At 44.4% G+C, this 12806-nt stretch overlaps 1 protein-coding gene across 3 annotated transcripts; it reads right to left on the reverse strand.

The window, feature by feature from the left end:
* Nucleotides 1–1009: 1009 nt before the first annotated feature.
* On the reverse strand, nt 1010–12496 carry ehhadh (enoyl-CoA, hydratase/3-hydroxyacyl CoA dehydrogenase). 3 transcript variants are annotated; one of them, XM_049010742.1, is made up of 7 exons: nt 12357–12496; nt 11787–11890; nt 7223–7392; nt 6944–7055; nt 3921–4025; nt 2823–3161; nt 1010–2744 (listed from the first exon to the last, which is right to left on the reverse strand). In XM_049010742.1, exons 1-7 carry the CDS (start codon nt 12428–12430, stop codon nt 1498–1500), a joined length of 2151 nt encoding a protein of 716 aa, XP_048866699.1. In that variant the 5' UTR covers nt 12431–12496; the 3' UTR covers nt 1010–1497. The 3 variants fall into 3 exon arrangements, with proteins under 3 accessions (XP_048866699.1, XP_048866778.1, XP_048866873.1); XM_049010821.1 differs by lacking the exon at nt 12357–12496 and having other exon boundaries at nt 7223–9789; XM_049010916.1 differs by lacking the exons at nt 11787–11890; nt 12357–12496 and adding an exon at nt 7792–11771.
* Between the last annotated feature and the right edge of the window lie 310 nt (nt 12497–12806).

Below are 12806 nucleotides of genomic sequence, written 5' to 3' on the forward strand. Positions count from 1 at the left end.
ACAACAGTTATAACGGACTTCAAGGGACCAGGAAAAACGGAACTACGGCCATGTGGCGCATTTCTTTGAGTGTGATCCGGCTCACAGGATTCTCATTACTGAGGACCCAAGTGGCTGGACCAGGCTAAGGGGACACCCACGTAACACCTGGCTGTGGCAGTTGGATGGCCGTTTCCGGAGGGTAGGATTGGACTGTGTATCTGCCTGGGGGATCGCTGGCCGGGATCCCGAGGAGTTTTTCTGTGTGGTAGGTGTGGAAATGCGCTGCATCAGTGCATGCTCCCCAACCTGACCTGAGCTTAATTTTAGTTGCTTTCGTGTGCTTTTGCTTTTTATTGATTTTCTAATCAGTTTATATTTTTATTTACAAATGTCTGGTGACAATCACAGAACATACAATCATTTCACCACTGAAATACATGTGATTGATATGCATGTTATAGACTGTGCCTGATTTTCTTACATGTAGGCTGGGGAGGAGCCAACAAAGTACTACTAAAAGGTTTTTTTTTATTCTGTAATAATGAAGGGTTTCTGGAAATGCATGAAGATCTCACTCGTTCTTTACTTACGTTGTTCGTTATCTTGTTTGTTATTCGCTAAGATCAAACATTTTCTGGAAAGACACCCCGTATGTTATTGCAGGGCTTTAAATAATGGACACTGGTTTTTCAGTATGATACAGACATTATTTTTGCCCACAATTCAATAAGAAAATTAGTAGTATGCTTAAAATATTAATGAGATACATATCGTGACTCCCAAAAGTTAGTAATCTCTATAAATTAAGCATATCCTTCTGCTTATTTAATTTCCTTAGCAGAGCACGTCACATGCAACTATTTTGATAAATCATGGAAGCGATGAACACTGAAGTCAAGGGATGGGAATTGGTAAAATTTTAATACCAATGCCATTATTGATTCTGCTTACTGATCCTGTTCTTTGTCGATTACCTTACTGATTTTTGACCCAACTTTCTATAAGGTAACAAGTACACCTACACAGCTTTTCAGCATCAACTGCTTTATTATCTGACATCCCAAACAGAATACTGCCTACAGGTCAGTGACTTTAGTGCAGTAAGACTACCAACTAGACAACTGTGACTATCATGTCTGAGTCTGTTTGTTGCATGTTAAATTATAATGCACCTTTTCTTAATCAGTCTTACAACAATTTTGAAAAAAATACTGACAAATAACTCAGTTTCTTCCACTCTGCCATGATGACTTATTTATGGCAATACTAGACGCATGTGTATGACGTGGTTTATATGCAATCAATGCGAGCCCTGTTAATGTGCACAAAGGAGCTTTATCAAAAAAGCCATGAAAGGCTCCTGGTGGTCAGACGCCATCATTGCACCAGTATAAGTAAAATGTATTTACGAAAATAAAAGACCTTTTTACAGTTACTACTTTATTGTGATTATTAAGGGTAATAGGGTGTAGAAATTTATGTTTTATTCAGGAGTTGCCCCGGTTTGTCTAGGGCTCATAGGCGGCTGGACCCCTTCTCAACGTGCCCCCTCCACTTGTGGATTGGGGGACTCCCCTTGGCCACCAGCTGTCTCAGCAAGGCACTGGGCCTCAGGTGTGGGATGTCTGGATGTAACCGCTGGTAGTATTCCAACCTCCCTAGGACCTTTGGCAGCCCAACTTCCCCAGCATAGTACATGGGTCCCCCCGTGTGGGCTGGCCAGCCATAACCCAAGACATAGATGACATCCAGTGCTACAGGGTCCATGACAATGCCGTCCTCCAGCACACGAAAACCCTCGTTGATAAGAGCAAACAGGCAGCGTTCCAGCACCTCCTGCTGGCCTATGCTACGTGGCTGCAGCCCATGCACTCGGCGGTATTCTTCCAGGAAGGCGTGCATCCAGGGATCTGGGAATGCCACACGTCCCCCTGGGCCTTCATACAGGTACCAGCCGCGACCCGTCTTCTGGCCCAGACGACCTTTCTCACAGATGAGGTCAGCCAAGGGGCTATATCTGTACCCCTGCCGTGTCACCCGCCCTTGGGGCACTCCAGGACCTGCAAGTCCTGCTGCTTTGCGCACCTTCCAGCCCACGTCCAGCCCTGAGAGGTCAGACATACGGAAGGCACCCATGGCAAGCCCAAAATGCTCCAGGGCGTTATCTACCTGCTCAGGGGTAGCACCCTCCTCTAGCAAGAAGCTGGCCTGTTCTACGTAAGGCCTGAGCATGCGGTTCCCGACAAAGCCAGGGCAGTTGGCAACAGCGACACTAACCTTCCCCAGCGACTTCCCCAGCTGCATGGCTGTAGCCACAGCCTCAGGGGAGGAGCGGCTTGTGAATACCACTTCCAGCAACTTCATCTTGTTTGCCGGGGCAAAGAAATGCATTCCTATCACCAGATCTGGTCTGCTGGTGACAGTAGCAAGCTGGTCCACATCTAGGTGCGAGGTATTGGTGCACAGAAGGGTATCTGGATGGCACACAGACGATAGCTCGGCAAACAGCTGTTTCTTTAGAGCCAGGTCCTCAAATATAGCCTCAATGACCAAGTCCACCTCACGCAGGTATCGTTGCTCTGACGTGAAGTGGATCAGCCCCAGGTGCGACCCCAAAGGCAATTTCTGTACCTCCTTCTCCAACAGTGCCATCACCACCCTCCTTGCAGCCTCCAGCTGCTTCTCATCTGTTTCTATGGCAATGACAGGAATACCTGCCAGAACCAGGCAGACGGCAATGCCCCTCCCCATGGTTCCCAAACCTGTGGGACATAGGGGAAATATTGGTGTTGATCATATAAAACAACTTGTCCAGCCATAAAGATGCAGGGAGGTCCTACCGATGACTGCGGCCTTGCGGATGGGTCTAGCGGTGCTGTTGTTCCAGCAGGCCCCATTAGGCATGCTCCACTTGCCCACGGCCCTTTGGGAAAAAAAACAGTACTGCAGGGCACGAGCCTGAGGAGAAGCAAACAGCATGGACATCAGCTCCTGTTCTTGCTCCATGCCCTGGCTATACGGCAGCCTAGCTGCCTGTACTGCTTTCACACAGGCCACGGGTGCCAGGGCGCCTCGGCCACGCTGCCATGCTTTCGCCAGCGCCATCTGTAATATGTTGTCCAGGTCTGCAGGACACAAGTGTGGCCATGTGCTGAGGCGGCATGAGACCAGTGGACGATCTAAAACAAGAGTTAGAGTAGACTCCGTTAATATAATGAGAGCGAGCGCAAAGAGAATGCATAGAGCAAGAGCATGCTGAGGTCCAGTGAAGTGTAGTTCAACACAAGCACACATAGCATACTCAGACCAGTGCAGTGCAGGGCAATTGCACAAAGTGTGCTACATTCAGTCCAGTGCAGTACATGGGCCCAGAGTATGCTCAGTCCAGTACAATGCAATGCAAGCACGGAGCACACTCAGTCCAGTGCAGTGCAGGGCAGGGCAGAGCAAGCACACAGAGCAGGCTTGGTCCAGTCTATTGCAGGGCAAGTGCACAGAGCATGTTCGGTCCAGTGTGGTGCAACTCCATAGAGCATGTACAGACCAGTGCAGAGCAAGTGCACAGAACACACACAGTCCAATGCAGTGTAAACTCACAGCGCATGCTCAGTCCAATACAATGCAATGCAAGTGCAAAGAGCGTATCCAGTCCAGTGCAGTACCATGCAAGCACCCATACCATGCTCAGTCCACTCCAGTGTAGTACAAGTGCCCAGTGTATACTAGGTCCAGTGAAATTCAATGCAAGTATACTCAGTCCTGTGCAGTCCCAAGCACATAGTGAAATCAGGCCCAAAAAGTCTAGTCAACATGCTTATCATTTAATCAAGGAAAACCCCCAGAGAAAATTGCAGTACCCAGATGTACTTGACTTGTACCAGGTGTCAAGATGTGAAGTGTGAAAAAAGCTGAGACGCTGTTTTACTGCGTTCACCTACCAGCTACACTTCGAGCGAAGGCCACTGCCACCTCACCAGCATTTCTTTCTGTCACCTGGTCTACGATGCCCAGTTTCAGGGCGTCTCCAGCTGACACACGCCGCCCTGTCTCAGGAAAAACTGGATATGATCTGTACAGTTTTTTAATTTTGGAAATATTTCGTGTTTCCCCAATACACATAATGGTATGACATTTTTCCATAAAGGGCACATATTCCACATGTTAATTGTTAAAACTTTGTTTACTTTTAAAATAGTCAGCTAAAGGCTTCTGACTACCAAGACATTTTAATATTAAATAAAAAGTATCAGTATATGTAAACTTCATGTTTCATCCTGTATAAGGCAGCCAGTTTTGTTTGTTTCATTTTCTACTATTAGTACTGATAAGGCGCTCTTTTACTGCACTAGGTACTGTACGTTTGGTACTTCAGAAAAGTAACAACATTAAGGTGCCTCAAGGTGAGGCTTTTAAAACATCCTGAGAAGTTCTATGTGTCCTTGGGTCAAGCCGGGTTGGCAGAATATCTTGATATTTTTTTTTGGGACTTCAAACAGCACACCCCAGGAGGGGTGGGGGGAAAACGTGCATTAGCTGAAGTAGGGGAGACTAGAAGCGGTGTAAACAGTTAGGTAAGTGCAATATGTATGCTCTGGCAAATATATATAATGCTATGGCAGCATTAGTAGGAGGGAGAGTGAGCTTAAGAGTGAGCCTTCCAGTCTGGAAGTTAAAAAGACATGTATTAGTTTTTCTGCATTATGGAAGAGAGCATTTTCTGTAGATGATAGAACGCAATTCTAGTAATACTTCTAAAGTAAGCATCAAAACATAGATCTGAATCAATCAGGACCACTGCATGAAGGTTCAGGTTATCAAATAAATTTTAAGCAGCCTTATCAACAACTAGTAGTACTTCCATTTTTACGTGTGTAACATAAGGAAATTTTTTGCCGTCCAACACAGTAGTAGACAGTCTTCTAACCCAGAGAGCTGGGATGCATCATCTGGTTTGACAGATACATAACTATCATCAGTATAACAATGCAAACCAACACCTTGATTTCTAATAATGTTACCAAGTGCTAGCATACAGTGCCATCCACAATTATTGGCACCCCTTTTGGTGAAGTAGCTTCATGTCACACTGGGGGAAAAAAACAGAAAAATCCAACCTTTCATTGAAATAAATGTAATCAAATCAAAACAAATCCTTCATCAAGAAATAATTATTTAAAAAAAAAAAAACGTGCCAGAATTATTGGCACCTCTGGAATTTATAGTGAACACAATGTAAATGAAGCATGTTTCTCATGTAAATTGTACATATTTGAGTTGATAGGAATGTTTAGGTACGTTCAAGCTGTAATCCATGACTTCTATATAAAATTTCTCACCTGCCCTGCGATGGGTTCGTATCCAAACAATGATGCATTTTTTAAAAATCTTTTTGATATGGTAATGAAAGCTGTCAGTGATTAAGAATTGATTCATTTTTACCCATTAATTGGTCCTTGTTTTATTTACTTTCCCCATGTTTTCTCCATTTAACACTGTGTAAATAAGTGCTGAACAAAAAATAATTTCAGCATCGTCATCGCGATGCACATGTCCGTAATTATCATATCACATTTGTCAGCACTGCTTTGCTGCTTTTGCTGTTCTACACCACCTACTTAATTGACACACTCTACTGTTAGATAGTTCTGTTTGGTAGTAGTTTATCTCTGGTAATTCCTTTCCTTTTTGATTTTATAAATATTGCAATATAATTCAATACAATATAGAAATGTGATAATCGTGCAGCCCTAAATATACATTTATATTTGTAATGAATTCTACCATGTAGCACAATCCAAGTGGGTAAACAATATTCTCTACAATTATACCATTATACTACATTTTCAAAGCATTTGATACTATGCATGTTATGTAATATTTTCACATTGATACACTACCTTCCTTCAGCTGCATTTTCTGCCATCTTAACAACAGTGTTTAGGAACATTCATTTGAACTATGGATTCGGGAACTATCTATGGCTACGTTCACACTGCCTCACACTGTGACTCAAATTGGATTTAATGTGACACAGATCTGGTCTTTTCAGGGCTGTGTGGACACGCAAATCTGATCTTTTCAAATCGGATTTGTGTCACTTTCATATGTGGTACTAAGTCAGATACGTATCTGATTCGCGGCCATGCGACCTGAATGTGAACGCTCAGATCGGAATTCATGTGGCTTTTTGCTTATACGCATGTGCTGACATCATCAGCCTGCGCCGGCAGGCTCGTACCCACACATCTGTTGGTGCAGCAGTTCCAGCAATAACTGTGAAAACAGAAAAGCTAGCCGCCTGACTTTTTTTCTCCTTTTCGACCTGCTCATGTACAGCTGATTCACTGTTTGTTGTCCTCCAGAGCAAAGTGCGATACATGCGTGAGCTACTAACGCCTCCATTTTTAATGCCATGAGTCGTCCCACAGATATGACGTTCTTTGCTGTTGGTGACGCAGATTCATCTGTGTAAAAACGTATCAATGTGTGCATGCGTGACGTTTCGGAGGACTGATGCGTTCACATTGCAGTCAGATGCAGGTCAGTTGTAGTTATGAATGTGAACGTCAAGATATACAAATCCAATCTGAGCAAAAAACGTAGCCTATGTGGTTTTACTGGTGGTTCGTATGATTCAAGTTGCCAGTGTAGTAACCACCATAGACTGAATTATGGTTTCCGGAAACACTTGCATCACAACTGCCTAGTTCCAACTATGCAAATTGTTAATGTAATTAGCAACTATGCTTTTGGAAAATGCATCCCGGAAATCAATGGAAAAGGGAAGGTACGAAAAGTACTGTTCCAAAAGTATGGTACCTAGTGCAGTGGAAAAGCGCCCTTTAATGCTACTCATTTAACCGTGAGCACGTTAATTGCATCAAACTACATTGATAGCTACTCCAGAAAGCCACAACTCAGAGTGGAATGAAGAGGCTCATGCTGGTGGCTGCACCGTTACCTGTGATAATCAAGTCAAGAGCTGCAGGAAAACCTATGAGCCTGGGAAGGCGCTGTGTTCCTCCTGCAGCAGGAATGAGGCCCAAGGTCACCTCTGGAAGTCCAAGCTGCGCCTGCAGTTTCCCAAAGAGAGAGTGTCAGCTTTCCAAAACAGAAATGAAGCAATTCCCTCCCCACCCGGCCACCCACCCCAAGAAATCCAAGTCAGTGATCCAGAACACACACTGGCTGCTGAAGCCAAACCCAGCTATAACCTTCATAAGGCGGTAACCTGACTGACCTTCGAGTGGGCAATACGGTAGTGACACCCCAGAGCCAACTCTAAGCCGCCGCCAAGTGCCATTCCCTCAATGGCAGCCACCACAGGCTTCTCTCCAGCTTCAATGGCATCAATCAGGGGGACAAGGGCTGGCCCAGTCATAGGCCTAGAAAACTCACGGATATCTGCCCCTGACCCCAAAAGCAAGAAACAACGTCAGCCATGCCTTCCACAAGGTGGTGATGTTAATCATGATAAGAAAATATTCTAAATCAGTGAAGTTTACTTTCTACAATCAGGATACTTTCTATGTGCATATTTATGAGGCCGATTAGGGTGAAATACACTCATGCCACTTGAGCAGTGACAGGAAACGCTTACTCACACACATACTGCTTGCCAACATCCAAACACTACTTGCTTAAACATACATTAGGGTGGTACTTAGCTATGACTCAAATTTTTGTAGTTTTATTCTTGTTTAGAGGTTGCTCAACAAGTTTAAAATCAGTAACTGTAAATGATCAAAATATACTAAATATCAAACTTTGCTGAAAACAATTTTTGGGGGATGGTGGCGGGATTGGAACCTCTTCACAGCAGCTCAGTCTAACCAGGCATGATGCCCTTCTGTAGTCACCAACAGGAAGGCTGCACACATTTTGAAGGGGATGGGGGGAAGCCTTCAGGATCCTCATCCCTGCAAGAGCCTAAACCGTCAGTGAGCTAATAGGGTCGGCCTGTTGGGGATCAGGGGTGGTGTGGTGCTGCATGGCGACACTTGGGTCCCAATTTGCGGCACGTGGAATGCCTTGTCTCTCCGGCAATATGACCATCTTCCTCTGCTGTTGGGGGAGCTTTGCAAACTCCACATTTTGGTGGCGACGCTCTCTGAGGTAAGCTTCTGGTCATGGGTGACTTCAGTGCGATCACAAGCACTGACAGGGCTGGCTATGAGGATTGTGCTGGTCCCCCTGGGTCTGGAGAATTGGGTGAGAGTGGCTCCATGATTCTTGACTTTGGGAAAGGTTAGGGGCTGCAGGGTGCTGGATCCTGGTTCCAATGCCCTGAGCCACATTGTTGGACTAGGTACTCCAATCCTGGTGGTGTGGTGAAGAAGACTGATCACATCCTCGTCGGCAGACGCTGGAGGGTCCTGAAGAACTGGTCGACAGATGTGCCCAGTTTGTGAATACTGACCGCAGACTTGTTCCTTCTACTCTGAAGATTCAGCTTAGATCCAATAGGCTATAGAGAATAAGGCTTGACTTAGCCAGACTCCAACATCAAGCTGTTTCTGATGAGTTTGCAGGCAGTTTGTTTGAGGAACTTGGGTGCGGCCAGAGCAGTCTGGTTTTACGCTTAGGAAGTCTACTATCGACTGCATCCTTGCACTGAGGGTTCTCACTGAGCATAAGCACAAATATCGGCAGAGGTTCTTTGCAGCCTTCTCTGATTTTCATAAAGCATTTGACTCAGTTGATCAAGTTACCCTGTGGGACATCCTAAGACTTTGCGGCATCCCCCTGAAAATGTTGGACATCATGGCCAGCCTGCACACTGGTACAGTGAGTGCTGTGCAGAGTGGAGGGAGAACCTCCGTGTTCTTCCCAGTTGATTCTGGGGTTCCCCTGGGGTGTGTTCTTGCTCCTGCTCTGTTAAATGCTTGTATGGACTGGTTGTTGGGCAGAGTTCTGTGGGCCAAGGGGTTGTGGGGCATCTGTTGGTGAAAAAAGTTTTACTGGCTTCATCAATGATGGTGTGATCTTCGTGGAGTCAATGGTGGTTCTGATCGGGGCTCTTGAGAGACTGAGCGAAGAGTCAGTGTCTGGGATTGTGAATGTTCTAGATAAAAAGCAAGATTTAGGCCTTTAATAATTTCTTAGGCACAGCCATCAGTAGTGTGTCTGTCTGTGGGAAAGGTGTCGACTTATCTCGCCAGCGACATTCATGTCTCTGATGACTCTTCTTATACAGTCAACAGACCGACTGGGGAGCTTGGGGGGTCATGAGGTTGCTAGAAAAGGGTGTGTTGCGATCTCAATATCTTTGCAATAGGACGAAGGTCCAAGTCTTTAGAGTCCTGGTGCTCCCTGTCTTGCTGTATGGCTGTGAGATGTGGACGCTACCCAGTGACCTGAGACGAAGACTGGACTCCTTTGGTACTGTGTCTCTTCAGAGAATCCTTGGGTACCGCTGGTTTGACTGTGTCAACTGAGCGGTTGCTAGAGTAGTCCTGAATGAGACGTATTACGCGCATTATGAGGAAGCGTCAGTTACAGCCATGTGGTGCATTTCCCTGAGGATGACCTGGCTCGCAAGATCCTCGTTGCTGAGGATCTGTCAGGCTGGACCAGGCTGAGGGGATGCCTGCGCAACACCTGGCTATGGTAGATGGACAGTCATTTCCGGAGGGTAGGACTGGACCATGTGTCTGCCTGGGGGGCTGCCAGCTAGGATCCTGAAGAGTTTTGCCATGTTGTAGGTGTGGCATCCACATATTGCACTGTTTTGAATGCATACAGGACAAGCCTCTGGACAGACATTTTGTTGAACTTGAGAACCATTCGATCCATGTGCAATGTCATCTGTCATGGGGAATTAACCAAACAGAGAGAATGTAACGCTGTACTAGAGTCCTTATATCATGATTGAGTCATTTTACAAGGATTTTGAGGCCAAAGATCCATAGAAAGGGTGACTCAGATTGTTCCTGCAAAATTCATAGTAACCTGTCTGGTCGCTCAAGGTACGAATTAAAAGCAGAACAAATTAACCACTGTTTGGAATTGAGATTTAATTGGCAAGGGATTGCTTCACTTTTTGGAATCGACAGACTTTATTTCTACATACTGTAGACAACTCCATCAATCAAACACATGCCGTTATCAGATGTTAGTGTTAGCAAACTGTCGTGTTAAACACAGCAGTGCACCCGTACCCACAGGGTACACGTTCCAAGACCTGCCATAGAGATCTGAAACCATGAATAGTAGTGAACACTATAAATTACTCGTTTTCCATTTACTTACATACCTATGATAAAATTGAATTTATAGATTACACTGAGACCATGGTTACCAAAGCAACAGATTCAGAGGTTCCACTGTACTGTTATAGTGAACTATCTAAGAGTTACCTAAACCACTACAAGCAAAGATCCTTATTGAACACAATATTACAGCAAACTACAGCAACAAAAGATACATTTTAACAAGAAGGAGCTATATTAAGAATAAGGTAACATTTTAAACCCATTTTGTGGAATACCATGTCGAACCATGCTACCAATCGACAATCGAGTTGTGCTTCTTGACTTGTAAAAGGTCAAGGTTAGGACTGGGTTTGAGTCTGCCCCAATGGAGTCTCTCCTTGTTTGCTGTGTTATTTGCATTGGGGTAGCAGAATTCAACAGATCACCGGTATTTCCCTATTTAGCTATGTGCATTCCCATAATGTAGTTCTTGGCAGGCAAACAGGCAGGGGCGTGGTCATGGTGAGATGCCCAGCCGAGTTGCGCCAGCATGCGAATAAAATTTTAATAAATTATTTAAAAGTAGCGAGAAGTGTGTAATGTAATGTAATGTAACGGAGTATGAATACCCCGAATCTTCAAATTGCAACATACTAACATCAAATCATGGAATAAACGGCCTTTCACTCTTCAGAAAATTTTCACACCTATTTACTTTCCAAAACACCACTTGTATGTGACCTATAACCTTAATAAATATTTCAATTGGATAAATTGTAATTACACCTTCATTTACAATCCAATCAACATGCGATAATTTAAGTATTCTTAAATTTAACTCATACTATATGTATACTAGGGGTGGCATGGTGGTGCAGTGGTTTGCACTGTTGCCTCACACCTCTGGGACCCGGGTTCGAGTGTACACCTGGGTCACATGTGTGTGGAGTTTGCATGTTCTCCCCATGTCCTCGTGGGGTTTCCTCCGGGTACTCCGGTTTCCCCCCACAGTCTAAAAACATGCTGAGGCTAATTGGAGTTACTAAATTGCCTGTAGGTGTGCATGCGTGGGTGAATGGTGTGTGAGTGTGCCCTGCGATGGGCTGGCCCCCCATCCTGGGTTGTTCCATGCCTCGTGCCCATTGCTTCCGCGATAGGCTCCGGACCCCCGTGACCCAGTAGGATAAGTGGTTTGGGAAATGGATGGATGTATGTATGTACACTAAACTGCAAAGTATTTACAAAATCACGAGACAGAATGTTGAGAGGTAAAGTATACTTAAGTATAAGCTTTAGTATTAAAGTATAAGTGTAAGTATTAATGCACTTAGACTTTTCTTTATACTTAGTATAAGTGAAATATACTTCACTATACTATTCTTAAGTATATAATATATAGTATATAAAAAGTAAACTTTAAGTATACCGACTCAGTTTCAGTACAAAATAAGTATACTCGTAGTACAGTTGAATAAACTACTTTTTGCTAAGGGCGAATATCGAATATAAAACCAACTTCTAAGTTTGTTCTTTTTTTTTACGGAAACGTTATTAGGTTACCTGCACAAAAGTAACACCCATAAATAAGCTGGATTCTAACTGGAGACTTACCTCCGCAAAACTTCCCATGTTCACCACATATCACCACAGCTTTCACCGTGGGATCCCCCAGGGCTCGGGCCACGGCGTCTGAGAGAGCTTGGCGGACCGCGGAGCTGGCGAAATAGGAGCGCACGGTTTATTTTTATATATAATACAGTATTTAATCTGTTTTCATGGTCGTGCTGTTTCCAAAAACTCATCCAGACGTCCAGGATGTGCTGGTTGCTTATATGCATATATATGGATACATCTAGGGTCTATAACTAGGCCTATCTGTTTTTGAAAAGTAGTGGTGTTGCTGCGAGGTGTCTTTAAGTAAAGTTATTTATTAATAAATTCAAGTTTTCCCTGTAAGATCAGGAAAAGAGTCTTCTATGTATTTGCGTATGTTATTGCGTATAACGTGTATTTGCATATGTATTATATATTATATAGAAGACTCGGAATCGGAAAGTCCTACATTTCCGTGAACAATTCCACTAAGCCTCGGCTGCAGAGTGGCAGACGTATCGCCTTCCAGTACGTTAGAGGCTTCGCTGTCAGGCCGGCGGATCTTGCTTTTGCAGCAACGGGACTCACCTCAGTGCATTGACGGGCGGATTAACCAGGGTGATCAGGGCCACCGAGGGCGAAGCGACCGTGTAGTGAGCCATGCCGCCGGAGATCTGCGCTCCACCGGCGGCACTGGACTTTAACCGTGTTTAACTTTGAACTGTTACGCACACAGCATGTAGATACAACTAATCAAGTGATAAAGTTTAACAGCTATCCTTGAACAAAGATCGTGTGGATAAACATGACCTGAAACTTACATTTTAATATCAGATAACTGCACTTTGACTACAACCGGAAACCCGAACCGTGTGGACAGCTTATTATGCAGTTCTGTGAAATTCCAGTTTGATTTATTCTTATTTTATTTTAGATTTCTTATATCCGGGGACACATGGTATTTTATTAGGAGTCACAAAGCCACGTGAGTTATGAGGTATGAAATGAGTGGGTGTGTTTGCGTGGGTATTTCAAATC

The sequence above is a fragment of the Brienomyrus brachyistius genome, chromosome 1 (assembly GCF_023856365.1).
Source record: "Brienomyrus brachyistius isolate T26 chromosome 1, BBRACH_0.4, whole genome shotgun sequence".
In the NCBI taxonomy this organism is placed as follows: Eukaryota; Metazoa; Chordata; class Actinopteri; order Osteoglossiformes; family Mormyridae; genus Brienomyrus; species Brienomyrus brachyistius.

Coding starts and splice junctions, on each gene's coding strand:
- ehhadh (XM_049010742.1), bottom strand. CDS start 12,430: ATGGCTCACTACACGGTCGCTTCGCCCTCGGTGGCCCTGATCACCCTG. Junction 4,026..6,943: donor TCTTGACTTGATTATCACAG/GTAACGGTGCAG, acceptor TTCCTGAGACAG/GGCGGCGTGTGTCAGCTGGA. Junction 3,162..3,920: donor CTTCGCTCGAAGTGTAGCTG/GTAGGTGAACGC, acceptor CTCTTGTTTTAG/ATCGTCCACTGGTCTCATGC.